Consider the following 27047-nt stretch of genomic DNA (forward strand, 5'->3'; position numbering starts at 1 on the left):
GTTCCGCCGTGCCCACTGCGCGGCCTGCCGACGCGCCGGAAGCGTGAGTGAGCGGCGCCCCGCGGGGGGCTGGGGAGGGGGCTGGCGGGTCGGCTGCTCTAGCACGCGCCCTGGGAACTCTTTGGGTGTAGCGGAGGGCGCGGCGCCTTGCAAACCAGCAGAGCCCTGGAACACCTTCCCAGCTCCCCTAGCAAATCTGGTCCAAAGAAGACAAAAGTGAGTTTGGGTTTCCGAAAGGCACCTAGGAAGAAACTCCCTAACCCCAGAGCAGCTACTAGGAGCCAGTAGGGCCATCTTCTGGGAGACTGGGAGTGAGGGACCCCTCCACCTAAGCCCCCTTCTCTCTTCAAGTGCCCAGGTCCACACAGCAAGAGAGATTATGTGGGCTGCTGTTGTAGGTCAGTGATGAAGGGCTTGTGTGTCATGTGCGAGGCCCTGAATTCCATCCCCAGCACCGAAAAAAAAAAACAAAAAAAAAAAAACAAAAAAAAAAAACCAGAAAACTTTGTCGTTGAGATAAAGAGGTTGTGGTATCTCAGGACAGGATGGATGACCCCACTGTCTGGGCTGCAAGGTGGAGGAAGCAGTGCAGCCTCTTGGGTGAGAGCTGACCCAGGCCTGCCAGAATGTACCAGGCCCAGACCCTCCACCCTCTTGCTTTCCTTGGTACCTCTTTTTAACCCTTCCCCAAAAAGTCCAGCTAAGGAGGCAGGTGCTGAGGTTGGGGTCCCAGAGTCAGACTAGCCTGGACCTGGCTTCTCTACTCACCTTTGGGAGGAGCTCCAGGGACTCTCTTCTCTCTGTGCCTCACCTGTGAAACAAGAAAGTTACTTTTTTGTCCTGGGATTGCCAGAAGGACTAGAAAGGACCCAATAAGTCAAATACTGGTCTCTGGGGCTGCATTTGTGCCCTGCCCCACCCCCTCATTTCACCCTTAGGGGATACTAAACTGATGAAAGACATTTGGATTGCTATGAGATCTCTCCCAGCTTTGAGGTTGGGATCCCTTTGGGGCATGTGGGCCTGTCCTGACAGTTTTCTGAAAATTTATGTGGAGATTGTTGGGAGGTCAGCTGTGTGGCCAGAAAAGAGCAGCAAGCCCCACAGCATGACCAGACCCTTAGTCCTTGGGAGGAGAGGACAGTGAACATAATGCCTTCCCTGTCCCTAAGGCAGATGACTCCTTGAACCTGGACATCCGTAGCAGGCACAGTGGGAAAAACAGAATCCCCCCTCCCATCCCAGTACCGAGAGTTCAGACTCCCAGGCAGATACCAAGCAAGGAACAGGGCTGGCCTTGGAGTTGTCCTGCTCCAGCCACAGTCCCCAGTCAGATCTTTCTTCCCTCCCTCCTCTAGCTTCAGTGAACATTGGGTCCAACTTTGGCTCCCTCCCTAGCTCTGTTCCAGGGCCACCCCCACTGAGTCACTGCCTCCTGTTCCCTCTCTCCCCGCTACTGTCCACTGCCACCCAATAGCGCCTCAGGATCCCTAATAGCTGGGATGACCTGCTGGCAGGCACATGTACGTTCCCAGTGCCAGAGGCAAAGAAGAGGCCCAAGCCACAGGCCCTAGCTGACCCTGGCAACCTGGGCACAGCAGTCAGAGTCAGGGGAGATGAAGACATGCTGAATAAGAGGCAGGGCTAGACCATGGTTTCTCCACTCCACATAGAATGTGCATTGTAAGCAGACTGTATGTTGTCCTTCTGTATTTTCAGTATCCAGCACTGGGCCTGGCACAGAACAAATGTCTATGAGTACCTGAGGCCAGTCACATTGCTCCTGCCCTCCTGATCCTCCCCACCTGTGAGTTGTATGGAAACCAAAGTCACAGATGGAGACATTCCAAGGCTCAGTCTGAAAGGGAGACAGAGGAGAAGCAGAGAGCGGCAGAATGCACAATCCTGGATAGCAAAGATATAGAGATGGTAAAGAAACAGGGACAGACTGAGGCCTAGTGGGGAACATTGAGGGGCTGGGCCTGGAGCCAGTGTAGGGAGGCTGACCACAGTAGGCTCTGTGGGCTGAGCTTGCAGGACTGAGCAGTGACTCATGGAGCCCATCTCTGTGGCTCCACTGGCAGCAGAATCTACTCACACGAGCCTTTTCCACTGAGATCATAAAATGTGGATGGGCTTCCCTCCCTGCCCCTTCCCCAACCCTCCCTCAGCTTTCCATTCCTTGTCAACACAAATCAGTCAGAAATAAAATGTGAGCTCTGGGCCTCAGTGGGCTTAATGATAAGAGACAGTCATTTCCCTCACTCCACCCTGAACCTTGCACACCCTTCTTCAGCACTACTCCAAATAGTAATGGCAGCAAATACCCAAAACCTTCTAGACATCTTTTACCTTTGGCCTAAATAAACTTCAAACTCCATTTGGTGTGGCATTCAAGGCCATCCAGAGGCATCATAGCCTTTCTTCCCAGCGCCCAGATTGGCTTGGGAAACATCCGATTATAAGTCTTGACTCATACGTCTCTTCTACCTATCAAAATCCTTCCTCCTTCAAGACCTAGATAAAGCACCTTCTCCCAGAAGTCCTCCCTACTTGTGCCAACCCAGTCAGGATTGGCAACCAGTGAATGAGCTTGTGACTTGCTCCCTTTCCTACATAGCAGACATCTGCCTGCCTCCCCAACCCCCAAACTTTGCTCACCTGCTTTCTGGGCCTCCATAGACCTACTGAATCAGAACTTTGGCATAGGCCCAGGAATCTGCTTCTCAGTGATCCTGACATTAGTCTGGGAATAGCTACCCGCACCAGCCTCTTCACATCTTGGACTGCTGGAGCAGTCTCACAAAAGGTCTTCCACCTGACCTTTCTTTCTACTAATCTACCCTCCATCTTGGCTTCCACATACCAGGTGTCTCCCACTTGGTACCAACCACACACACACACACACACACACACACACACACACACACACACAGTCTCCTCATAGAAGCCTGTCTGTATCTGCTCAAGGCCCCACAGCACTTTTCACACACCTCTTGCCTTGCAGTATAAGATGGATGATAACACTTGAGATCCCTTACCATGGGCCAGGCCTAGAACAGATTCCTTCCTATATTATCATTTAAGTATGATTTGATTCCATTTTAGCGATGAGGAAACTGAGACTTAGAGAGATTATGTAACATGCCTAAGATGACATAGCTGCTGACTAACAGCTGGGACTGACTCTAAACTGTTAACTACTAATTAATTACGAGGCTTTATCACTGCTATCAGTAAACAACTTGAAGGCAAAACGAAGTAGGCACCCTTCCTTCTCATGTTTTTCCCATGCACATTGCAGAAAAAGTAAATGTTAGTTTATCAATTTTTTTTTTTTTTTTTTTTTTTTTTTTTTTGTACCAGGGATTGAACCAGGGACACTTAACGACTGAGCCACATCCCCAGCCTTTTTTTATATTTTACCAGAGACAGGGTCTTGCTGAGTTGCTTAGGGCCTTACTTAATTGCTGAGGTTGGCTTTGAACTCATGATCCCCCTGTCTTAGCCTCTTGAGTTTCTGGGATTACAGGCATGCTCCACCCAGCTAGTTCACCAATTCTTTAACCTTTGTAGTATACTGAGTCCTGCAGCTAGTCCTGGGATAGTGATTACATAGGGCTGTACAGGGTGGGGTATGAGGAGTATATGTATACAGGTACAGGCCTCCTTTTAGGGATGAAGAAAGTGTTCTATACTTACATTGTGGTGAGGGTTGCACAATTCTATGAATATATTAAAAATTCTGAACTGTACATTTTAAATGGGCAAGTTTTTATGGTATGTGCATTTTATCTTAGTAAAGACACTTTTTTTTTTCTGGTGATGCTGGGGATTGAACCCAGGGCCTTGCGCATGTGAGGCAAGCACTTTGCCAATTGAGCTTTATCCCCATCCCCAGTAAATACACTTAAAAAAAAAATCCTTCAGACACAGTGGTAATTAGATATGCAAAGTGTTGTTATCTAGGGTTTTCTGGGCCCACACCAACCTGATTTGTATCATAAACACTCAGGGTAACCAACTCTCTTAAGATTGCCTTCTCACCTGCCATGTGCAGAAGGATACTTCTGTTCCTTTGTCTCACACCTGCCCCTAGATTTTCCAGAAATGCTTCTGTTGCCCCAGGTGTGGCAGTTGCATCTTTGGACACTTGGCCCCTAACCTCTGGGGTGTCTCTTCCTGCTAGTCTTTCCCATTTTGTAGATTCCCAGTTCTGTGATCCCAAGCCTATACAGTGTGCCCCTAGAGTGCCACTCCAGCCCCCTGCTAGAAGCAGACAATGTTAGAAAAATAGGAGAGAGGTATGGGGAAGACCAGAGGGAATAACAGTCCTACCTAGGATCCCCCCCTCCATTCTCTACCCCAGAAGCCCTGGGGCAGGCAGATCCTCTGTTGTTCCCACCCTTAGAATCCCCATACATATGGATAGAAGACACCGTCCATCTGAGAGATTTTTTTAATATATTTTAGGTCCAAGGTACAAAACACAAGGCAGGGGCTAACCCCAGGAAAGTCACTTGCCACTCAGTCAGCCCAGGCTACCACTGCAGCCAGGCATCTCAGTCCCAGGAGCAATGGAGCAGTAGCCCTGGAGTACCTGGTTCCTTCCCTGTTTGAGGAATGTTGAGATGGTGACATGGGAGCCCAGAGGCCACTGTGTCCCCTCCTCAGAAAACCCAGATCCAAGAATCAGAAAGTCCCAGACTTGGGCCCATAGTAGTAGATCCCCAAAGGAACCCAGGCTAAGAAGCAGTCCTAAACTGAAGCCTGGCCCAGCACCCTGGTCCTAGAAAAGGAAGAACCATTATCCCAACACCTGGAAGCAAAGGGAAAGACCTCAAGCAAGAATTAGAGGCAAAGATGCTCACAACCCTAAAAACAAAACAAAACAAAACAAAACCCAACTGACTATGGGTAGCCAACCGAATAGGGCACCCAAGCCCAAGGTTGAGGCCCGCTCCCTCTCCTACCCCAGTCCCTCTGAGGACCAGCCTCACTGAACCTACTGCCAGGGCACTGTCCCTGACCTGGTACTGAGGACAGGGTAAAGGGCAGGAAAGGCCAGGAAAGGAATGATGCCCATATTTTAGGGGCAGGAACAGCTAGCTGCCTACAGTGAGCCCAGGAAGGCCCCTGGGGAAGGGACATCAGCTACACAAGTCACTGGGCCCAGCCCCTAGAACTTTGGACAGAGTACTGAGCCATTACTAAAATGGCTAGGAGCAGGGATGAGAAGGGTCCCTCTGAGGACCAGCCCAGAAGACCCTTCTGACCATCCCCAAGGAAGCCCAGTTGCTGCTTCAGTCCAGACCCTACTGACCCCATGTCAGGCTGAGTGAGCTCCTCTGCCCATTGCCCAGGGAACACTTCCCACAGGGGTTCTATCACCTACTCTTCCCCAGAGAGGCTGCTACAGCCGCCCCCCTCTGTTGAATTGAATGCACCAGTGGGAATTAGCAGTGCCTGGGCTAAGATGGGTGTGGTTCTTATGGCCCATGAGGGGCTGTAGCTCCTGCTGCTGGGAGATATCAGCGCTGCTCTCACTTCGAGATCGGCCAGCCTTGGCCAGGCTTGGGGGAAAGGCAAAGCTAGGGCGGGGATCAGAGGACAGATCAAGAGGGGCCTGGGGCTCTTCAGTACCCAGTGGATGGGGGGGCAGGCGGGTTAGAGTCGGGGCCTGGGTACAAGGAGGGGAAGCCAGGCTCTCCAGGGATGAAATGCTCTGGTTCCAGCCCGTCTGCATATCCACAGGAACAATCTTGGTGGTTTCTGAAGACACATACACTGCCAGGTCCCCCTGCCCACTCTTCCAGGGTAGCTCCTTCTCTGCACAGGTTGGAGAGGGGGGGATGATGCGTGGGCTAGGGCATATCTCAAGGCTTCCTGGGAACAGAGAGTACACATGAGTTCATTACCAGTGTAGTGGAATCCTTCTCAAGTAGAAGCATATTCTTATCAGTAAATTCATTCCATAGTTGTCATATTACACCCATTTGTGCAATTATTCATTGAATGTCTTGCTCTCCCTTGTCTTTCCAGCAGCTACCACAGGGCTAGGCACAAAGCAGTTGCTCAGGAGTTACCTATTACTGAACAAATGGAAGTAGCTGCAGTAGAGGAAGCAGGAACCAGATAGGAAAAGTCTCATCTCCCATCACACTAACCAAACCTGCAGCACCAGTCTCAGGAACTGCACCCTGCCATGCCCCAGGCCAACCAGCCAGCATGAGAGAGACAGGCAGCCAGGAAGAGGAAGACCCTGAGTCTCTAGGCCAAAGGCTTTGTTGCTGGGCATGCTGCTTGAGCACCCACCACAGCTCTTCGTAAGACCAGAGCCAAAGATCGTGATCTCATACTAACCTAACAAGCGTGCTGAAGCTCTGCTGCAAATGGGATGGCAAGATAAGGAATGGGAACTGAGAATCCCGGAAGTGCAGGCAGCTGAATTACAGGAAGTCTGAGATTCTAAACTGAGGAAAAACTGAGCTCTCCAAAGTCAAGTATGATCCCTTGCACATAAGAGATGTGCAGCATGTATCTGTTCATTGATAAAGTTCCCCATGGGGATCAAATCCAGGGTCTCGTACATACTAGGTAAGTGCTTTACATGGAGCTGCACTTCCAGTCGCCCCCTCAAAAAACTTCTTTTTTAAAAAATGTTCTGGGGGCCGGGGAGATAGCTCAGTCGGTAGAGTGCTTGCCTTGCAAGCCGAAAGCCCTGGGTTCGATCCCCAGCACCACAAAAAAAAAAAAAAAAAAAAGAACTTATTAAAAAAATATTCTATTTATAATTTTTAAAAAATATTTTTAGTTATAGATGGACACAATACCTTTATTTTATTTATTTATACGTAGTGCTGAGGATTGAACCCAGTGCCTCATACATGTGAGGCAAACGCTCTACTGCTGAGTCACAGCCGCAGACCCCAAAAAACTTGATTATGTTTTAAAATATATTGATATAAATACAAGTTAAATTATCTCTTGAAAGACCTGGAATATTAAATTTTGGTAACCAAATAAACAACAAAAACCATCAGTATTTACCTTTAGAAGATGCTAGGGAACTAACTTCTTGGTCTGAAGACTGAGAGATAAAGGAAAGGATCAAGCACTTATATAACCATTCTTTCCCGTTTGACTGTACCTCAAAGTAACCAAATAATTGATTAGGGGAAGTTTTACAGAATTCCTGCTAACAAATGCAGACAAAAAGGGGCTGGGGTTGTGGTTCGGTGGTGGAGTGCTTACCTAGCATGAGTGAGGCTCTAGGTTCAATCCTCAGCATCACATAAAAATAAATATTTAAAATAAAGGTATGTGTTCATCTACAGCTAAAAATGTTTTTTAAATGCAGATGAAAATATAGAAACTGGTTGTGGTGGTACATGTCTTTAATCCCCACTACTTAGGAGACTGGGGCAGGAGGATTACAAGTTCAAGATCAGCTTCAGCAACTTAGTGAGATCCTGTCTCAAAAATAAAAAGGGTTGAGGATATAGCTCAAAATAGAGTGCCCCCAAGTTCAATCCCCATACTTAGAAAGATACAGAATATCACCACTATATGACCCCCTAAAGAATTGTTGGATCTGGCAGTGATCAACAGCTGCCAAGAACATTTAGTGAAAGGCAAATGAATAAACTGGGCATGGTGGCACACTCCTGTAATCCCAGGTAAGGCAGGAGGATAGCAAGTTTGAGGCCAGCTTCAACAACTTACTGAGACCTTCAGCAACTTAGTGAGACTCTGTCTCAAGATTAAAAATAAAAAGAGCTGAGGATGGAGTTCAGTGGTAAAGTGCCCCTGGATGCAATCCCTGGTACCAAAAGAAAAAAAAAAAAAAAAAAAAAAAAAAAAAAGAAAGAAAAAAAGGGAAATGAGTAACTTGCTAATGGATACAGCAGGAAACAATATCTGAGTCCAGTGATCTATGTTAGCCTAATGAAAAGAAAGACAGCAAAGCCAGGTACAGTGGCATATGACTCAAGATGTGACAATCAAACATGTCTCCAGACATGGCCACAGCTCCTCAGGGATGCAAAATCTATTCACACCCCAACCCTTGAGAACCGCTACTAAAGGATAAAAGGGACTTATTCACCAAATGAAATGTGTGGGTCTTACCTGGATTTCTATTTGCACAAAACTGTTATAAAAAAATATTAAGACCATTAGGAAAATCTGAACACAGACTAGAATCTTTGATGACAAAGATTTTACATGTGGTCATGGCATTGTGGTTATATTTTTTAAAAAAATCCCTATTTTTATGCTGAAATATTTATTGATAAAGTGAAGAACCCAGAAGAACCCAGTGGAGCCAGGCACGGTGGTGCGCACCTATAATCCCTGCAGCTTGGGAGGCTGAGACAGAAGGATAGAGAGTTCAAAGCCAGCCTCTGCACTTAGTGCCAATGAGGCACTAAGCAACTCTGTGAGACCCTGTCTCTAAATAAAATGCAAAATAGGGTTGGGGATGTGGCTTAGTGGTTGAGTGCCCCTGAGTTCAATCCCTGTACCTCCCCACCAAAAAAAGAACCCAGTGGAGCAAGGGTCATAGGTGAGGATAATGGTGAAATAAGAGTGGCTATGAATAAGTCAGTACTAAAGCTGGGTAAAGAACAGATGGGAGGGGCTGGGGATATAACTCACTTGGTAGAGTGCTAGCCTCACATGCACAAGGCCCTGGGTTCAATCCCTGGCACCCCCCCGCAAAAAAAAAAAAAAAAAGAAAGAAAAAAGATGGGAGTTTAATCTCCTGTTCTATCATTATATATTTTGAAATTTTCTGCAATAAACCTATCTAAAAAGTCACCTGACAATGCTTAAGCCAACCAACAGTGATACCTAGCATTATGATTGAATTTGATCTTCACATGCAGAAACATGCATATATCATTTTTATCTATACTAATTCCATTTTGATGAATTCAGATTCCTCCCCCAGGTTAGGCACTACCCTTACTCTAGGCTCCACCTGAGGGCAGGTGTGATGAGCCTGGTTCACAGCAGAGCCTGCTACTAGGTTAGCTATCACCTCATGCTTCTCAAGGAGGAATAGCACTGAGAGGCTCTAGGTTTTGTAAGCATATAGGTCAGGTTCTAATTCTGGTTCTGCCATGTGATGCTGGACAAGTGACAAGTCCCTTAGGATCTATGAGCTCGGTTTCTCCATCTTGGTTGTTGTGAGGGTTGAACCAGATCACATATATCAACTTTGTTAGAAAGATGCTCAGTAAATGCCGGTAGGTGATTAAAACAGTGAATAGGAAAAGGAAGTTGTCTGGAGCAGACACCATGAAAGCAGAGAAGAAAATCAGTTTGCTCCAAAGGGAAGGGAGACAGTGAGGAAGCCATTACCTGAGAATTTGCCCTCTTGGAGAACCTCACTGGTGGCCCGAGCCACAAAGATGATTCCCTCGTCGTCCTCCTTTTCTGTCTCTGAACTGTCGCTCTCCTCTTCCTCCTCAGACTCCACAGTTAGTATCACAGCAGCTGGATAGGCACAAGAGCTAAGTTGGGATGGGGGCAGCAGCCCAGCAACCCCAAACCAGCTCCTGTTCTTCCAGGCAGAGCCTATATTTACAGTGGTGCCTGTTTTTTCCTCTGGCTCTTTTGGGCACTGGTCAGGTGGGTAGAGGGCTTGAGAGGAAGGGAAGGGAGACTGCAGAGCCTGAGAAGGCAACCAGAAGGAGCTGAGCCCTTGGAGGGGACTATGAGGGTCACACCTTCTAATTCCTCTTTCCTCTTGGCCCCAGATCTCACCATCAGCTGACAACATGAGTGCCAGAAGGGCCAGGAGATCCATTAACACTGTGTCCACAGGGACTAGTTTTTCGTGTGGGACACTAAGCACTAGGGTTCACCCATCCTTCAAGGCCAAGGCCAAGTTCCCCTTCTCTATAACCTTTTCCAAGTCCTCAGGGCCTGTAAACCAGTTAGCAATCAGGTACCTCCTGTCACACATGATATAATAAGTGCTTTGAATATTTCAAACATTGAAAGCAAGAATGCCCTTCTAGTCCCTGATGGGTGAAACCCAGTCCATGGTGCTGAATGCACCCAGAGGAGGTCCTTCAGGATTCTGGCAGATGGTTCCTGCCCTTCCCAACTCCCTTCCATCCTTGAGCCCAGCCACCCCCACTCCCTGCTTGCCTGTGTCCTGAAAGCCCAGGTCTCGAGGAGGTTTCCCATTTGTAGCCTCAGCATTAGCCACACCATCCTTCTGAGGACCAAGAGAGAAACCCTGAGCTTCTTTCCCTGGCTCTGCACCCCATCCCTGCCTTCTGGTAGAGTCAACAGGAGGACAAGTCTTCCTAACCCAGCAGGGGAGGGAATTTGTGTCAATGTCCATGGTTCTGCCATCCCTGTTCATTGCCCAGCCAGAGGAGTGTGAAATTTGAGTAACCCATACCCCATCAAGGGGTCTGGATGCATCTGCTGGGCTGACTGAGGGGCTCCTGGAGTTGCTCAAGGAATCTACCTTTCCACTGCTGTTACATCTCTGGTAGCAAGTGACTACACAACCAAGAGGCTGCTTCCCCTTTGAAGACCTCCACTTACTCTAGGGCCCCAGGAGGATCTAAAAGGGAACTCAGACTGCTAGACATCAAATCCCTGAGGATGATTCAACTAGGGGTTCCCTTATACTAGATTCCAGCACACAGGGACTCAAAATTGTGTGCCCAGGTCCAAAGAGGACTCCCAGAGAAATGACGTGCCTTCTTGCGGCTGGCTTTGCGGGTTCGTGGCTTGTTCTTAGTGAAGCAGATGTTGTGCTTGGTGGACTTAAAGGACTCCAGGCGCCGCTTCATGTTCTGCTGAAAAATCTCTTTGTCCTGCCGCTCCTGCGCATCCTCAGAGATGAAGTGGCGGCTGCAGCTGGCTTTGTACTGGCAATGACAGCCCCACCCTGCCATGAGGCTGGATGCCTTGGCCTCCCACAGGAACCCCAGGCCACAATCCCAATATGTTCACCACAGGTTCTGCCAGCCCAACTTTTCCAGAACTAGCCATGGATTAAAACAAAACATTATCATGGGAACTCATCCAGAGACTGTATTCTAGTTCACTGTAGGAAAACTTCCCTTTATCCTAGAATTGATTCTACCAAATCTGTTTTTCCCCATCCCCTGCTGCCCTTTTCCCTGACTTGAAGTGACTGAAGGCACTGTCTTATTCCCTGGGGCTACTACAAGACTACAGGGGCCATTTCCTTCTTTGTATATACATTTATCTGAATGTGGCTCATATATCTGTGGCTAACCTGGCCCCTTCTAACTACACTGGATCCCTTCTTCATCTGAACTTTCCAGCTAGCTATTTCCACAACAATCATCATGAGACCCAGAATGCATTTGAGGCATTCATAACTATCTCCTCTGACACCCTGGACCCTTTCAGTTCCAACAACTACCTACTTCAGAGTCATCCCCTTCATCTCTGTTTTAAACTCTTAAAAAGATCAAGCCTACTATGCTCTCAGCCAGCCTACCTCTGTCTCTGTCTTCAGCATCTTAGTTACATTTCCAATATCTCATGGTAGGTAATCCCCCAAAGTACTGCCAAGTGTCCCAAATCACCCATCTTGCCTCATACCCCATCTGCTCCCTTTCCTATCACTCTTATTTTCTGCTTCCCCAAATCAGTTCTGAAAGCTTCCTTTAAGTCTCCCATCTCTGCCCTCTTTGACCTATGCACACAGAGATGCCCCCCTCTTTCTCTCTCTCTCCTGGGGATGAAGGGGTCTGTCACTCCCCATCCCTGGCCTTGGCTTTGCTCAATTCACTCCTTCCTGCCTCCATCAGTTCTCACTATAGTTTCTCCACTCTCCTGCATTTTCACTCCTTCCCTTGCCACTGGTCACTTCCTCTCTTCTTTTGGTAAAGCTCCTGCCCATGCCTCCTTGAAGAAAGCCTTTCCATTAGCGTCACTGCCTCCCTTTTATTGCCATACCTATAATTTGATTCTGACACTTTCCCTCATTCTGCCTAGGCACCAGCCAGGCCTTGGTGCAACATCCGGCTCCTTGCCCCAGGCCTGAAACATCTGCTACTGCTACTCCAAGAGTTCCTTTTTTCTCCTTTGCTGGTTCCCTATCCCTTTCTTCCAAGTGTATTCCTCAGTATTATCCTTGGTCCTCTTCTCTTGCCTCCAAACTCTCTTTCTGGAGAACTTACTCATTCTCTCGACTTTGACTATCCCAATGATAGTCTGTAGTTTCCAAACACCAGCTTTAAGACTAGTTACATCTGAATCAATTGTTAAGAACACAGACTTTTAATCCCACTCTATACTAAAGAATCAGAATCTCCAGAAAGTAAAGCCAGGAATAATTGAGCAAGCTTCCTGGGGGATTCTGATGTAGCTAGACAAAGAAACTTCTGATATAGACTGCTACCAAATCTTTCTCTCCAGTCCTCATCTCCCTCTTCAATGATAACTTTATCTTTCTAGCTGCCTCTTAGATGCTTCTGTCTCTCTAATGATATTTCTAGGAAGAACATGAGAAATTATGGATTGTGTTGTATAACTAAGTGGATTCAGAACTGGTTGAGTAACCATACCCAAAAAATGCTTGATCCATGTCAGTCTGGAGGAAAGTCTTTAGTACCATGCCACAGGGCTTTGTCCTCAGCTCTATTCTGTTCACCATTTTTATGTTGATTTGGATGAATAAAAAATTAACAAGCTTAGCAAATTTTCAGATGATATGAATCTGAGGAGACATAGGATCCAAATGATGGAATGATGGGCTAAATTAAATAAGATGACATTTAACAAGATAAGTACACATTTATTCCTTCTTTTTAAATTGCATGAGAACTAATTAGACTGAACCCTTTAAACAATCTAGACACACACACACACACACACACACACACACATTATGTATATCATTATATACTAATGTAATACAATAAGAAGTACATGGCATACCAACTGAATGTCTCTGAATCTTATCAGGCCTCAAGATTTAATGACCAAAGAGATAGAGGAGCATGTTAACTATCACCATTAGAATATAATCATCAAAATCTAGAAAATTCTCTAAGATAAAGTATCTAGTTTCTTCAATACATAAATACCAAGGGAGAAAGAAGAGGAAGAAGGAACTATTTTAGTGTTGTTTTTTTTTTTTTTAATGAAGAGATATATTTCCCAAGTACAAAATGTGGACTTCATCTGGATCCTGATTTGAAGAAACCAGCTAGAAAAAGATATTTATTGAACACTGACTGTTTGGTGTAAGAAGGAATTGTCATTTTTGTGATAATAGTACTATGCTTTATTTTTTAAAATATTGCTTGCCAACTAAAGATACAAACTGAAATATTTAGAGATTATGTGATGTGATGTCTGAAGTTTTAAGATGAAAGTGTTCACTGGGTACAGTGGCATATGCCTGTAATCCCAGTGACTCTTGAGAGGCTGAGGTAGGAGGAGCACAAGTTCAAGGCCAGTCTCAGCAACTTAGTGAGACCCTGTCTCAAAATAAGAAAAAAATTTTAAAAGGACTAGGGATGTGGCTCAGTGGTGAAGCGCCACTGGGTTTAATGTCCAGTAACTACAGCCTCCCCCCAAAAAAAGATAAAAGTGTGGAAGGAAAGCAGTATGGCAATTCCCCACCAAAACTAGGATGGAACCACCATATAATCCTGGTATCCTACTCCTCAGTATTTGTCCAAAGGAAATCAGCATTATAGTGATAACAGTCATGTCAGTGTTTACATCAACACAATCCACAATAGCCAAGTTATGGAACCAGCCCAGATGCCCATCAATAGATGAATGTATTAAGGAAATGTGGTATATATACACAGTGGAGCTTACTTAGCTGTAAAAAAGAACGAAATTATGGCATGTGACAGTGAGCGGATAAAATGGAGAACCTCATGCTACATGAAATAAGCCAGATTCAGAAAATCAATGGTGGAATGTTTTCTCTTGTATGCTGAATCTAAAGCAAAATAAGGGGGAAGATCAGTGGAACAGATAAAGGAGATTTAGAGGGAGGGAGAAGGGATGGGAAAGAGGAGGAAATGCAGAGTGATTTTAACAAAATCACACTATATGCATGTATAAATATACCAGTCAATTCTACCTTTATGTATATCTATAAAGCACCAATCAAAAATAAAATGAGGGCTGGGGATATAGCTCAGTTGGTAGAGTGCTTACCTAGCATGCACAGGCCCTGAGTTCAAAGAAATTTTAAAAGAACTGGGGATGTGGCTTAGTGGTGAAGCGCCACTGGGCTTTAATTAATTAATTAATTAAATAAAATGAGGGGCTGGGGTTGTGGCTCAGTGGTAGAGCGCTTGCCTAGCACATGTGAGGCACTGGGATTGATTCTCAGCACCACATATAAATAAATGAATAAAATAAAGATCCATCAACATCTTAAAAAAAAGTAAGGGTCTTTCCTTCAAAAAAAAAAAAAAATGGAAGGAAGACCAGTAGAATGGTAGAATAGAGGAAAGGAGAAAGGTGACTAGGGGGAGGGAGGAGGAAAGAGAAAGGCGGAAACACAGGGGATTGAAATGGAGTAAATCAAATTCCATGCACGTATGATCTTGTCAAAATTATCTCAACTATTATATATAATTTATAATGCACTGATTAAAAAAAGTGGGCAGGGTGTGATGAAGCTACAGAATGTAACAAAATTTATTTTGCATCCATAATTATTAGAGGTGGGTAATGGATAAATGAGAATTCTTATCTCTACTGAAATTTTGCACAAGAAAAAATGTTAAAAGAATATAAACCTGTGGGTACGGTGACGCACAGCTGTAATTCCAGCTATTTGGGAGGCTAAGGTAAGAGGATTGCGAGTTCAAAGCCAGTCACAACAACTTAGTGAAACTCTCAGAATTTAGTAAGACCGTGTCCCAAAATAAAACATAAAAAGGACTAAGGATGTAACTTAGTGCTAAAATGTCCCTCAGTTCAATCCTGAGTACCCACCACCAAAAAAAAAAAAAAAAGAATATAAAGCCCACAGATTAGACAAGACAGTGTTTGCCAGCCATTAATTAAGGAAGGCACAGGGGTCTGGGGTCTGGCAGATTTTGAGAACAACATGGGGTCCCCAGATACTGAACCAAAGCCTGAGTGATCATGGACTGCAGGAAGACCATGGCAAGTTTTAAAACTAGAAAGGTGAGAAAGCCCTCAGCCTTGCCATAGTCAGTCAGAGTTAGAGTAGCACCTTCCATTCTGGGTCCCCTTTCTCTAGAGAAGACACACCAGAGGTAGGAGATGATGGCTTGAGGCATGAGGGCCTATATGGAGAGAGCTGTCTTGAAATCTTTGAAGCTTATTCGGCATAGATACTTAATCAAATCAGGATGTGGGTGCAAGTTAAAAGAAAGTCAGTTCTGTCTCACTGGTCTAAAGAACCTTGCCTGTTAAAACTGCCAGAGATGGGCTGGGGTTGTGGCTCAGTGGTAGAGTGCTTACCTCACATGTGTGAGGCACTGGGTTCAATTCTTAGCACCACATATAAATAAATGAATAAAATAAAGATCCATCAACAACTAAAAAATATGATTAAAAAAAAAAAAAAAAAAAAACCTGACCAGGATGGTAGCAGCTAACTTCCTATTTTAAAAGGTTTGAAATAATGGCTTGCTGCCCTCTTGTGGGGTTGCAACAGTTTCCCTCCTGTGTGGGCTGGGCCTTTCCAGCCCTAAAGTTTCATGATCTGTGTTGAACGAACTCATGTTTCCTAAAACATGTCTGCCTCCCCCATGCTGATCCCAAAAGCTTCCTCAACACCTTTGCTTCTGTGACCACTATTCTCCAAGAACCCTCAGAAGGCCCCCTAAACAGTTCCTCCTCTCCCCTCATGGCCAATCCCCAGGTCCTTTGTGCTCCTCTTCCTCCCACCACCTAGCTTGAATCTGAAGTATTTCTCTCCAGCTTCCCTACTGGGTCTCCAGCTTTCAACTTGCACCCTTTGATCTGCACTGTGCTACCAGAGAAGGCCAATCCTTCCTCCAAATCAACAAGCCAAGGTTTCCTATTGCCAACAGGATGAAACCCCATTGGCAACACTCTTCAACTGAGCATTTATAGCTTACCACAATCTGGCACCAACTGCCTCTTGAGCTTCAATCATACCTCCCAAGATCACCCCCACCCCGCCCCTGGACCTCTTATGTCCTGCCTGCTCTCACCCTGCGGCGTGGCTTGTAGAGGCCTCCACAGAGCAGATGATGCATCACAGCATCCTCACGGTCCCGGCCGCTGCGTACCGTGTCAATCACCTGCAGATCCAGACACGCTCCACTGCCACTCTCCCTCCTGCAGGAGGCAGGGACATGTGTGCTAGGGAGGGGGCAGGAGGCACAGGCTTGGGGAAGAACAGAAGCAAAGGTGCTGAAAAATCTTCCCCAGAAGGAATTTGTAGAGAGGGCCCAGTGGAGAAGAGCTTGGGGAAGGGGAAGAGGCTTCAATGGACTCACAGCAGGTTGGTGACAGAGGTCTCTGCCACAGAATTGCGACTGGGCATAGAGGGCAGAGTGAGGCCTGTGGAGGACAACACATGGCCTCCCTGCAGAGGTCAAGACCAAAGTCAGACAGCAATCAGATGGCAGGTGGCCCAGAGCGTCAGAGGATAATAAAGAGAACAACATTAGTTAATTACTTCTTTTGCTCTTTTGATGTGCTAGATACTGTAGTAACACTTTATATGTTGAATCCATAAAATCTGACATAGCTTATTTCTGCTTTCTTATGGCTGAGGAAATAGGCTCAGACATAAGTGGTTTACCAAAGGTTACACACCTGTGATGATAGTTGAACTACATCTGCTGACTCCATTGTCCAGATGTTTCCTATCTTTCTATACTGCTTGCCAGACTCTGAATGTCAGTACCAGTTCAGGTTTAATTCTGCCACTTTATAAGATTATGGATCTAGCTGGGAACTCCAAAACTCCCAGCTAACAAGCCTGCCTGCCTGCCTGTTGCCCCTTTCTGTCCTGCTCTGTTGGCAATATGCCCACCTACTCACTGGCCCACCTGGTCCACGAAGCTGATGGCATCCCGGATATTGAGTCTGTAGTACACATCCCAGATCTGGTCCCGGATGCGGTAGGCTGACCGCCGCATCAGCAGCTGACTCAGGTACTTCTTGTCAAACTGCTCCCACCTATAGAAGATGCCAGGCCCAGCCCTGAGTATCATCCCCAAGGCCTGGCTGGCTAGCCCTTCCTCAGATGGGGCAGGGACACCACCAGCACTGGCCTGGCTTTCTTGGAATGGGTCTCAGCCAGGGAGAATCTCAAGGCTAGTCCCTGTTCTGTAAAATTTACAGTGCTGGGGAAAGCCTGACATTAATTAAAGTTATTATTAATAACTATAAAATTGCAACCATGAAAGAACTAACAAGGATAATTATAGAATATGATAGGGATTTTTCCTGTCAGGGAGGCCAGGGAAACCCTCCCTAAGGAATTGATGCTTATGGTGAAATCTGAAGGATGAACAGAGTTAGGTTAAGAGTGAAGCAAGGGAGTGTTCTAGTAGAGAGAACATGTGCAAAGGTCCCATTGGACAGACCCAGGGATCTTGTTGGGTCCTGAGGCTCTAACAGGATCCAAGTAATTAGCAGGAAGACCATCAAAGACATAGCAGATCATGATGGGGCTGGAATCTGGTAAGTGCCAGATCATGCAGGGCCAGGTGGCCATACTAGAGAGCCTTGTCTTATCCTGAGCACTGGAATACTACTCTAATGCTCCAGACAGAGGTCACCCAGCCTGAACCTGGTTGTGTCCCTTCTTAGAAGGGTGGCACACCCCCCATGCTTCCCTGACTGGTGGGGCTGCTATTGTTGAAGGAGCCTCGGGGCAGCTCCCTCACCTGTCCCTCCAGTAGTGGTAGCCATGGTGCCCCACAACGTCCTCCACTGCAGCCAGAATGTGGTCAAAAGTCTAGAAGGGGGTGGGTAGGGGGACTGGATCAGGACTGTGCCAAAATAGGAGAAGGGAGAAAGGGACAGGTGGAGGGTTGGGGTTCTGATACCCACGTGCTCATGCAGCTCCTGGTTCAGGGTGGGTTTGTGATGTTCACTCCTCTTCACCTTCAGCCACTTGACCAGTGGTTTGATGGTCAAGCCCTATGGACAGGCAGGAGGTGAGCCCTGCCCTAATCAGTTCCCTGCTGCCTTTCTCTTTCCCATGATAGGCTTAGCTCTGTCCCCCCACTCCACTGCACTCAAAGTCTTTTAAGTTAGGTTTCCACTTCCGCCAACAGGAGGAGGAGTCCCTGTCCCATAGGCTCCAAGAGTTCCCCAGGGCCTACTGGACCCTTTCCCCACCAGCCTCATGGGCACTCCCACCTGCACAATGACTGTGAAGAAGACCACCACAATAGTGGTGGCCACAAAGTAGTCCTTGGCTGGGACCTTGGTCCTATCCAGCAGGATGACGAGAGCAAAGGCCACAGCCCCCCGCAGGCCCCCATAGGACATCACCACCTGGTCAATCTTGTCCAGAGGGACCAGCCGGAACTGATTCAGCATCCACGTCTGCAGGACTACGCCTACAGCAGGAGGGAGGCCAGCAGGAGCAAGATGTTGGGAGTGGAAGACACTGGGAGTGGATGGCACCAAGTATCTGGGCTAAGGTCTGGCAAGGACTAGGAGATGTGAGCAATAGGGGGAGGCTGAGGAATTGACAAGGATGTGGACTCAGATTAGGGAATGAGCCTGCCAGGGGAGGGGAGACAAGGAGGAAAGTGGGGAAACAGAGGGTGCCAGCAATACCGAGGGCTCGGAAGAACAGGATGAAGAAGAGAGTGCCCAGCACCAGCCCAGAGTCCCAGGCCCACTTAGAAGAGTCCACAGCGGAGATGCCAAGCAGCATGAAGATGACAGTCTCAGCACAACTGGCAAGGGTCTTCATTGTGTATTTAACAGCTGTGCGTGACTTATGGGAGATGTTGGCCTCCACATACTTCTTACAGCCCAGGCCACACATGGTCACCCTGGGAGAGAAATTGAGAGACAGAATAAGTGAGAAGGAGTTCTGGGGGACTCAGCCTCCAGGGTTTGAGCATGCTGCAAGAGTGGGCATTGTCCAACACAGGGTGTCAGACTCAGAGGCAAAACCTAGGAAGGCATGGACACTGCAAGTCAGTGGTGGTCCTAGGAGTATAGATCTCCAGGCTTCCACACGGTAACTCCAGGAGAGGAAATGAGGAGAAACATGCTCCTACTAGCAGACTCTGAAGCATCTTTTGGAGCACTGTGGTCACCATAGCCAGTGGTCCCAGGCCTTGAAGTCAGAGGAAGATTGGGCCCTGGAGTACCCAGTTTTGGGTGCCCAGACAGATTTGGAGGATTATCTGAGGTTTACTATCTCTCCAAGGTAGACTGAGGAACCAATACATGAGGGCTCAAGAAAGCCTACAAACTGCTCAGGGTCCCATTTCTGTCCATCTGAGAGGCAACCATCACCAGTGCCCCCTCCCAGCTGCCTGCCTGCAAGGCTCCCAGGACTCACGCAAGAATGGCAGAGAGTGAGGCCATTTCAGCAGTGAGGTAAGCTGCATAGGCGAGGAGGAAGACCAGCAGCGGCTCGATGATGCGGACCCGCTTGGTGAAGCGTGTGGTCAGGGCCAGGAGGAAGGCAAAGACTAAGCCCACGGCTGCCCCGCCCAGACTGACCACAAACAGGGAGGCTGGGGGAGGAGTGGGTTATCAGCATGACCCCTGGCCCAGACCCTCCCAAGGCTGACAAGAGTGCTGCCTGGCAGGAAGTGGAGGAGGATACCCACCACACTCCCCAGGGCTTAGGATCCCAGGGCTAGCCTTGCCCAGACCCCATTTCTCCATAGAGGAGAGTAAGAAATGAGGCAACCCAAATAGCCTCTGCTGTCCTGTTGCCAGGAGGGTGGGACTCAGCAACCTGGGGGAGGCAGAGAGGGGGAAATACTGACCGACTCCTTTCAGGTAGTCAGTGACCTGCACATTGGCAGAGCCCATCTCCACGAAGGAGTTGCAGACCTTGTACAGCACCTAAGTGAAAAGAGGAAATTCAGGAGCAAGTGAGAGGGAGGCAGCAACTGGGGCCCCTGGGAGAGGGGGAAAGCTGAGACCTCTTTCTTCCCAAGGGTACCAGAAGGAAGGGTCTGAGCCTGTTTAGATGCCCTGCTAGTCAGAAGGTGGCAGCCTGAGGTCAGGGGATATCAGCCTGCTGAGCACTCTCACCACGGTGACGGCATCATTGAGTAGGGACTCCCCAAAGACGATGATAAAGAGAGTCTCATTGACGTGCACCTCCTCAAAGACAGCCAGTACAGCCACAGGGTCCACTGCTGAGATGAGGCTCCCGAACAGCAGGAAATCCAGCAGGCCAGCCTGCACCCTAGGGGCTATCAAGGGAGAGACAGGAGACAGACCAGTAATTGATGAAGATGCCCCCAACTCATGTGGCAGTCACCGGAGCAGACCAGATGCTAACCTCACTGATAAAACAGGAAGCCCAAAGAGGACTTGGGAAGGCGAGGAGAGCATTGGCCTGCAGGTCAGGGGACTTGAGCCAAACTGCCTATTCCCAAGGCCTGGCTTTGCCACTCATCAGCTGTGTGGTATGGGCTATGTCACTGTCACATGACTTCTATTAGCCATGTCTTCTCATCTACCCATCTCACAAAATGGCTATAAAAACCAACCCAGGATATTGTTAAAAAGGCTCTGTGTAACCTGAAAAACTAAGGTGGCACTGATAATAAAAACTGCAGCAATAGTAATAATAGCTCCCAGCAAATGGGAATTAGCTGCTGACTGGCTTTACTAGGGAGGATAACAGAAAAGAGCTTTCTTACACTTCTGCAGTTCTCAGCCAAAGGGAGGTGACACTTAAGTTCTTAAGCAAGAGGAGGACAGAAAAGTCCCACAGGTGGTGCGTGAACATGTCAATCTCTGTGAGCCTTGGTTTTCCCATGGACAAACTGGAAATAACAATATGCACCTCAAAAAGTTCTTTATTTATTGTGTGTGTATAAATATGTAATGATGGATTCCACTCTTACACATAATTATAACATACCCAAATTTTTAAAGTCTTTTTAAAGTTTAAAACAAAAGTCCTTTATTTAGCTAGTGCCTAATACACAGTAAGCATCCAGTAACTATTACTATTATTAAAATTACTACTATGACTAGGATCTGATGTCCTCTCTTCCCTTCCTCCCCCAAATAGCTCACTATCTTATTAGAAAAATCAGGTTGGAGTCCCCAGCTGCGAACTGCAAACATCTCCTTTTACTTTGGAAGAAGTCTGAATTATCAACATCAGGATCGAATGGATTTCTTTGCTCAGGAAATGAAGAAGGGAACATGGGAGGGCCTAAAGGCAAAAAGCCTCAGTAAAATGGAGGCTAACCTTGGACTTCCACTAACCTTGAACCTGATATCAAATGAATTTAAGGGACTCTACTTTCTATTCCATTAAATGGGACAAATTATACCCCAATAAGTTTGCTATGAAGAGTCATTAGGGTAAGTAAGAAAAGCATGCCCAGCATAGTGTTTGGCATTTTATGGATGTACACATATTTATTGAAAATAATAATAAAAACAGGAAACCACACTGACATGGCCTGAGTACAGCCAGGACAGTAAGCCCTTGCAGGAATGGTGAGCTGTGTCTCAGGGAAGTAAGCCTGGCAAATGGCAGTGTGGTAACAGGACAGGAGACAACTGAGTGGCAATGCAGGCTCCCCCAGCTCAGTAGTCCACACATAGCTAGAAGCTAGGTCCCTGCTCAGTTGTCATGCTGCAGAAGTGCAGACTTGAAGGGAATTAAATGAGGGTTGAAGCCCGTCTGGAGAGTTGCCTTATACTTTAGGTGGGAGGGCCTAAGATGGCTCTTCTACAGCATGGTTCTTGCCAGCATGGGACCTTCAGAAATGGAGGACAGAGAAGAGAGGTAATGGGTCTGACAAAGCCTCCCTCTGCCAGCCCAGGTCTTAGGGGTCACTCACCCACAAGTCCAGCCTGCTGCAGGCCCCAGAGAGCAGCGCCTGTTGTGAAGGCATTCCAGAGTGTGCCCACTACAGCATAGGTGAGGATGGCACCCAAGTTGTCAAAGAACAGCCGACTAGGCATGAAATAGCCTGAGTCCAGCACAATAGGAGGCAGCAGGAAGAGGAAGAAGGTACCCGGCTCCAACTGGTACTCAGCTTTCTTGGCCACGGCCAAGACAATGCCCCCTAGTACCAGGCCCAGCAAAATCAGCAGGCAGCTCTCAGGGACCAGAGATGTTACCTTCCGAGACAGGTGAAACACTACAATGCAAGAAGAGGGCAGCAGGTATGAGCTTATGGAACACCTTCCACACACCAGCCTATAACCTCCCAGTCTTAGAAGCCCTGACCCTCTGACCAAGGAAAGAAAAAAGAAATGTAAAACTTCTAGACTCTCCAACCTCCAGGACTACAAACCCTCCACTGCAGCAAGGATTTTGTTTGCTTTTCCCATTCCTGGAAATGCTCCCTCCTCTCTTATCTTCAGGGAACCTCATCTTTCTCTGACCTCCTTTCCATAGTCATTATTTGAACCTAAGCAAATCCTGCCTGGTCTCTTTTTATGTATAACATAGCTGTAAAAATCAGGACCTCCAGAGTCAGGCTGCTTGGGTTCAAAGACTAAGTCCCCCATTTACTAGTTCTCTGATCTAGGAAAATTACTTCACCTCTCCGACCCTCAGTTATCTCATCAGCAAAAAGGTAGTAAAAATAATAACAATCAACTAGGTACAGTAACATATCTATAATCCCAGATAGTCAGGAGACTGAGGCAGGAGGATTATAAGTTTGAGGACAGTCTTGGCAACTTAGTAAAACCCTGTCTCAAAATAAAATAAATAAATAAAAAAGACTGGGGGTGTAGCTTGGTGGTAGAGTGTCCCTGAGAACATTCCCCAGTATCACACAAAAAAACAAAACAATAATGGTCTCATAGGATTATTGTGAGGATTAAATAAAATAATCCATTTAAAAGCACTTAGCACACTGCTGTATAGTAAGAGCTCAATAAATGTTACCTTTATGATAAATGTTATTATGTTACCATATTATAGTTAGGGTTGCCTAACTAAAATGCATACTACACCTCCTAGGAGCATTGTAGGCCTTCTAGGCCAACATATTTTCCATTATATGGGCTCAGCAAGGACTCAGTAGTTTAAAAAGTTTGGGGTTCTGACCAGTCATGGTGGCACATGACTGTAATCTCAGCGGCTCAGGGGGGCTAAGGCAGGAGGATTGCAGGTTCAAAGCCAGCCTCAGCAACTTACTGAGGCCCTAAGCAGCCTAGTGAGACCCTGTCTTAAAAAAGAGCTGTGGATGTGGCTCAATGGTTAGGCGCCCCTGGGTTCAATCCCTGGTACCCCACCCCACCTCCCGCCACACACACACACACACACACACACACACACACACACACACACACACCACACAAACACACATGTCTTTTTCTGGACTTATCACTGTGATTATTATTTAATCTACCTGAACTTTAATTTCTTCTCTTGTAACATGGGAAAAATATCCATCACAAAATGTGAAGATAAAATTATATAAAGTGTGCAATGTGCCTACTGTGAGGCCTAGAACATAGTAGGTTCTCAACAAACGTTAAAATGATTCAGGGGGGAAATAATAAAGAGATCTGTTTCTGGAAAAAGAGGAGAGGGTAAGAAAAAGATTTCTAGCATTATTGAGACTTCTACTTTTGTCTCCTAGAATATGGATCTCCCTTGGGCCCTCAGACTATAAGTGAACACATCTTTCCCCACACAATCCTAAGGGTGCTGGTGGGGGAGGCCTCCCTGTGCTCTTCATAACATAGGTATGAATCCCTATATCAAGACAGTGCCCTTTGGAAGCTGAACACAAAGGGTCTAAGATAACACCTGGATCACAATGGGCTTTATATAAATATATGTTGAATAAAAGGTGTGGGGGGATCCTAGCAATGAAAACTGGGAGGTATTCCTGAACATTCAATCTTTCCCCTCTTCCATAAGGATTCTCTCTCTCTCTCTCTCTCTCTCTCTCTCTCTCTCTCTCTCTCTCTCTCTCTCTCTCTCTTCCCCTGTATGGTGGAAACTGCAGTTGTTGCTATAAACTCTAAGACAGGAGCTCTCCCATAACTCACAGACTTCTCAGTAAACCCAATTCTTCCCTCCAAATCTGAATCTGAGCGACACTCAGCTTGCTGTCACTGCTGCTGGATCTCTAGTGTGAGCTCAGTCAATAGCATTCCCCACATTCATCCCTGCCTTGGTGCCTCTTTCCTCTCCTTCAGGAACCTTACTTCATTCTCATCTCAGCATGCACCAGCCCCAGCCCTGCAATCCAAGACCCATCACAGAGCCAGTTCTCTGACAGAATCAGGCTCCCTGAAGGCATTTTGAGCCCCACTTTCCATTATTAACCCCCGGCTGCCAAAGCAGAGTACAGAGTTTCTGTTTCTGTCCAGGACTGCACCACCACGACTGCCACCAAACAAAGTCCCTTGGGGAGAAGGGGGGCAAATTCTAGGCTGTGAGATTCCTACATGAAGGCCGTATTGGTAAGCCTGGAGTACAGGCTGTGCCAGCATAAATGGGGAGTGAGTAGCAACGCTCAGCTATAATTAGTCACCCCCACAGCAGAGCCTGCACAACAGGGAGAAGGAGGAGGGTCTCTGGTGGGAGGAGGGACCACTGGCTGCTCAAAAGGGAGGAGGAAGGAAGGGGCAGAGGCAAGGAAAAACAGCTCTATTCAAGGAAAAGTCTGAAACACCTTTCACTGTTTTGAGAACTGAAGGAGGTTGAAGGTATAAAAGCAACTAGGGTAGGCACACAATAAAGCCCCAATAAATGGAAGTTTCTTATACCCCGAAGTGGGAAGAATGTGAATTTGAATGGGAGTGCGTGGGACGGAGGACACCTAGGCGCAAGAATGTGTTATCTTTACGGTGGGGTGCAGAGGTGAGCTAGAGGAAAAGTGGCAGTTTAGTATCCCAAGGGAATGGATACTTGGACTTCTCCAGGGAAGCCGGCTTCCTTAGGACCAGGATGTCTGAATTCCTCGGAGAATACCATCCCCTTAATGTCCACGCACATCCTCACATAACCGCCGAGGGAGGTTTCTGGGAGGCTGGGCATTGGTTGGGGAGAAGCTGGACAGAGGAGGGCTCACTGCAAGGGGAAGAGGAGAGCAAAGGGGGCAAAGGAACCCAAAGATGGAGCTGGAGAGAGCAGGGGCAGTCCTTCTGGAAGGAAAACGCTTGGAGCTTCTACGGAAAACGGGAGGAGGGAGACCTACAAGAGAAGGAGCAGGAACTGGGTGCGAACCGGGATTTTTGGAATCCGAACCTAAGTCCGGGCAATGTGGAAGAAGCCTGTCGGAATCTGGGGACTAGGGATTGGGGGCGGGTCTGCTGCCCGCCGCTGGCCTGGCGCACGCACACACGCACTCACTCACCGATTTTGGCCAAGCTGGCCACCAGAATCCACAGGGCCACCAGGTAGGGCGCCTCCACCTCGTGCCACTGCCAGCGGAAGAGCGCCAAGCCCGGGGGAGGCTCGCCCCACGACCCCGGCTCCTGGGTGGGCTCTTCGGCCGCCCCCGCCGCAGCCAGGGGCAGCCCGAGCAGGGGCAGTGCAGCGCGCAGCATCCTGCAGCCTGCCTCGCCGCCCTCCCGGCACCAAACGGCTGCCGGCCCCGCGTCGCAGCCGCCGCCGCCTACCGGGCGCCCCCGCGTCACAGGCACGTGGGGCCCGCTCCCCCCAATCCTGGTTCCGATACCCTCGGGCCAGATCTGGACTCCGAGACCCTGCCCCGGACGACCATAGTCGGGGTCCCCCCCTCCATCCCCTCTAGACTAATCCCACCTCCGGAAATTTCCCAAAGCAGCCCTTCCTGAGTCCCAAAATCTACTCTTTAAGTCCGCCCCCTCCCGCCCAAACCTCCCATCGCCCGGATTCGGAGTGGTAAGCGACCTCTGTCCTCCAGGGGCAGCCTGCCGCGGGAGGGGCGGGGGTCCCAGGGTACAAGGACAGGAAGAGGGAGCGAGGTTCTGTGGCGGCGACTGCCGCCTGGCCGCGAGCAGCCAGCCCCAGGTGCCCAGGCCGCGCACCACACCGTCGCCCTGTGCAGACCGCAGGGGGCAGTGCGCTGCAGCCTTCCGCGCTGCTTTCCCAAACCTGAGACCCCTTCAGGCGCCGGCCCCTACCGAACTGCGCACGCGCACTGGGCGCGCCCCAAAGCAGTGATGGACTAAGCAGGACTGCTTAGTCCCTAGTAACCCCAAACCCCGAACTGGGCCCAATGCACTCCAGGCTGAGAAGGAAGCTGTTTCTCTTATCTCTCGGAGAGGTACCGGCCCTCTTCCCCAAACTGCAGGGAGCTCCACTCACCTTTTCCATGAAACCAAAAGGAACCTATAGAATCCCTTTAAATACGGAGCGATCTACCCAACTGGGTCATTCAGCTCATCTCGCTCCAAACAGAAAGGTTGACTCTACTTTTCAAGATGAGGGACACCCATCCCAGTTCTTCTCCAAAACTGAGTGGAACATGTGCTACCTGCCTCCTCAAACTGACTCATCCCATTCTTTTTCGAGAAAGGGCACCCGTCCCTCTTCACACAACTAAAGAAAACCGATTCCACCTCTTCCTTCAGACAACGAAATCTATTTTCACTTCTTGCTGCAAAATGAAAGGGACCCCTCTCAACTGCTTTTTCGTCAGGTGAGGGAAATACTTCCATTTAAACTGGATGAATCAGGACCATCTCATTCCTAAACTGAGGGAGACCTGGTCGGCCACTATTTGAAGGAACTTCCGTCCCACCTGCCCTAACATCCCGCAAAGAAGAGCAGCTTCACCTACCCTACGCCCAAAGAAAGCCTTTCCAGCCTCTGCGCTCTCCAAGGCGGGGCGCCAGCTCGGGTTTTCCCGCCCTCCTAGTCAGGGACCTAACGGGATCACTATCGGGTTTTCTGAGTGGTTGGTGCAAGCCCCGCCCCTAGC

At 48.0% G+C, this 27047-nt stretch overlaps 1 protein-coding gene across 5 annotated transcripts; it reads right to left on the bottom strand.

The window, feature by feature from the left end:
• Positions 1 to 482: 482 nt before the first annotated feature.
• Positions 483 to 27024, bottom strand: SLC9A5 (solute carrier family 9 member A5). Of its 5 annotated transcripts, none has more exons than XM_079119759.1 (16): positions 25497 to 27024; positions 22008 to 22310; positions 20230 to 20393; positions 19959 to 20037; positions 19523 to 19700; positions 18784 to 19004; positions 18358 to 18560; positions 18046 to 18135; positions 17880 to 17950; positions 17037 to 17166; positions 16479 to 16567; positions 16191 to 16317; positions 10728 to 10898; positions 10162 to 10231; positions 9367 to 9501; positions 483 to 1734 (listed from the first exon to the last, which is right to left on the bottom strand). In XM_079119759.1, exons 1-16 carry the CDS (start codon positions 25687 to 25689, stop codon positions 1571 to 1573), a joined length of 2388 nt encoding a protein of 795 aa, XP_078975885.1. In that variant the 5' UTR covers positions 25690 to 27024; the 3' UTR covers positions 483 to 1570. The 5 variants fall into 5 exon arrangements, with proteins under 5 accessions (XP_078975885.1, XP_078975884.1, XP_078975883.1 ...); XM_079119758.1 differs by lacking the exon at positions 483 to 1734 and adding an exon at positions 4116 to 5886 and having other exon boundaries at positions 10162 to 10228; XM_079119757.1 differs by lacking the exon at positions 483 to 1734 and adding an exon at positions 4118 to 5886.
• Between the last annotated feature and the right edge of the window lie 23 nt (positions 27025 to 27047).

Source organism: Sciurus vulgaris (genome assembly GCF_902686455.1).
Source record: "Sciurus vulgaris genome assembly, chromosome: 17".
Taxonomy (NCBI): Eukaryota; Metazoa; Chordata; class Mammalia; order Rodentia; family Sciuridae; genus Sciurus; species Sciurus vulgaris.

Bases quoted from the DNA above. Each gene is read 5' to 3' on its own strand.
- SLC9A5 (XM_079119757.1), bottom strand. From the start codon at position 25,689: ATGCTGCGCGCTGCACTGCCCCTGCTCGGGCTGCCCCTGGCTGCGGCG. The intron at 20,038-20,229 runs GTGAGAGTGCTC...CTTTTCACTTAG, and splicing joins TCAATGATGCCGTCACCGTG to GTGCTGTACAAGGTCTGCAA. The intron at 17,951-18,045 runs GTGGGTATCAGA...ACCCCCTTCTAG, and splicing joins ACCAGGAGCTGCATGAGCAC to ACTTTTGACCACATTCTGGC.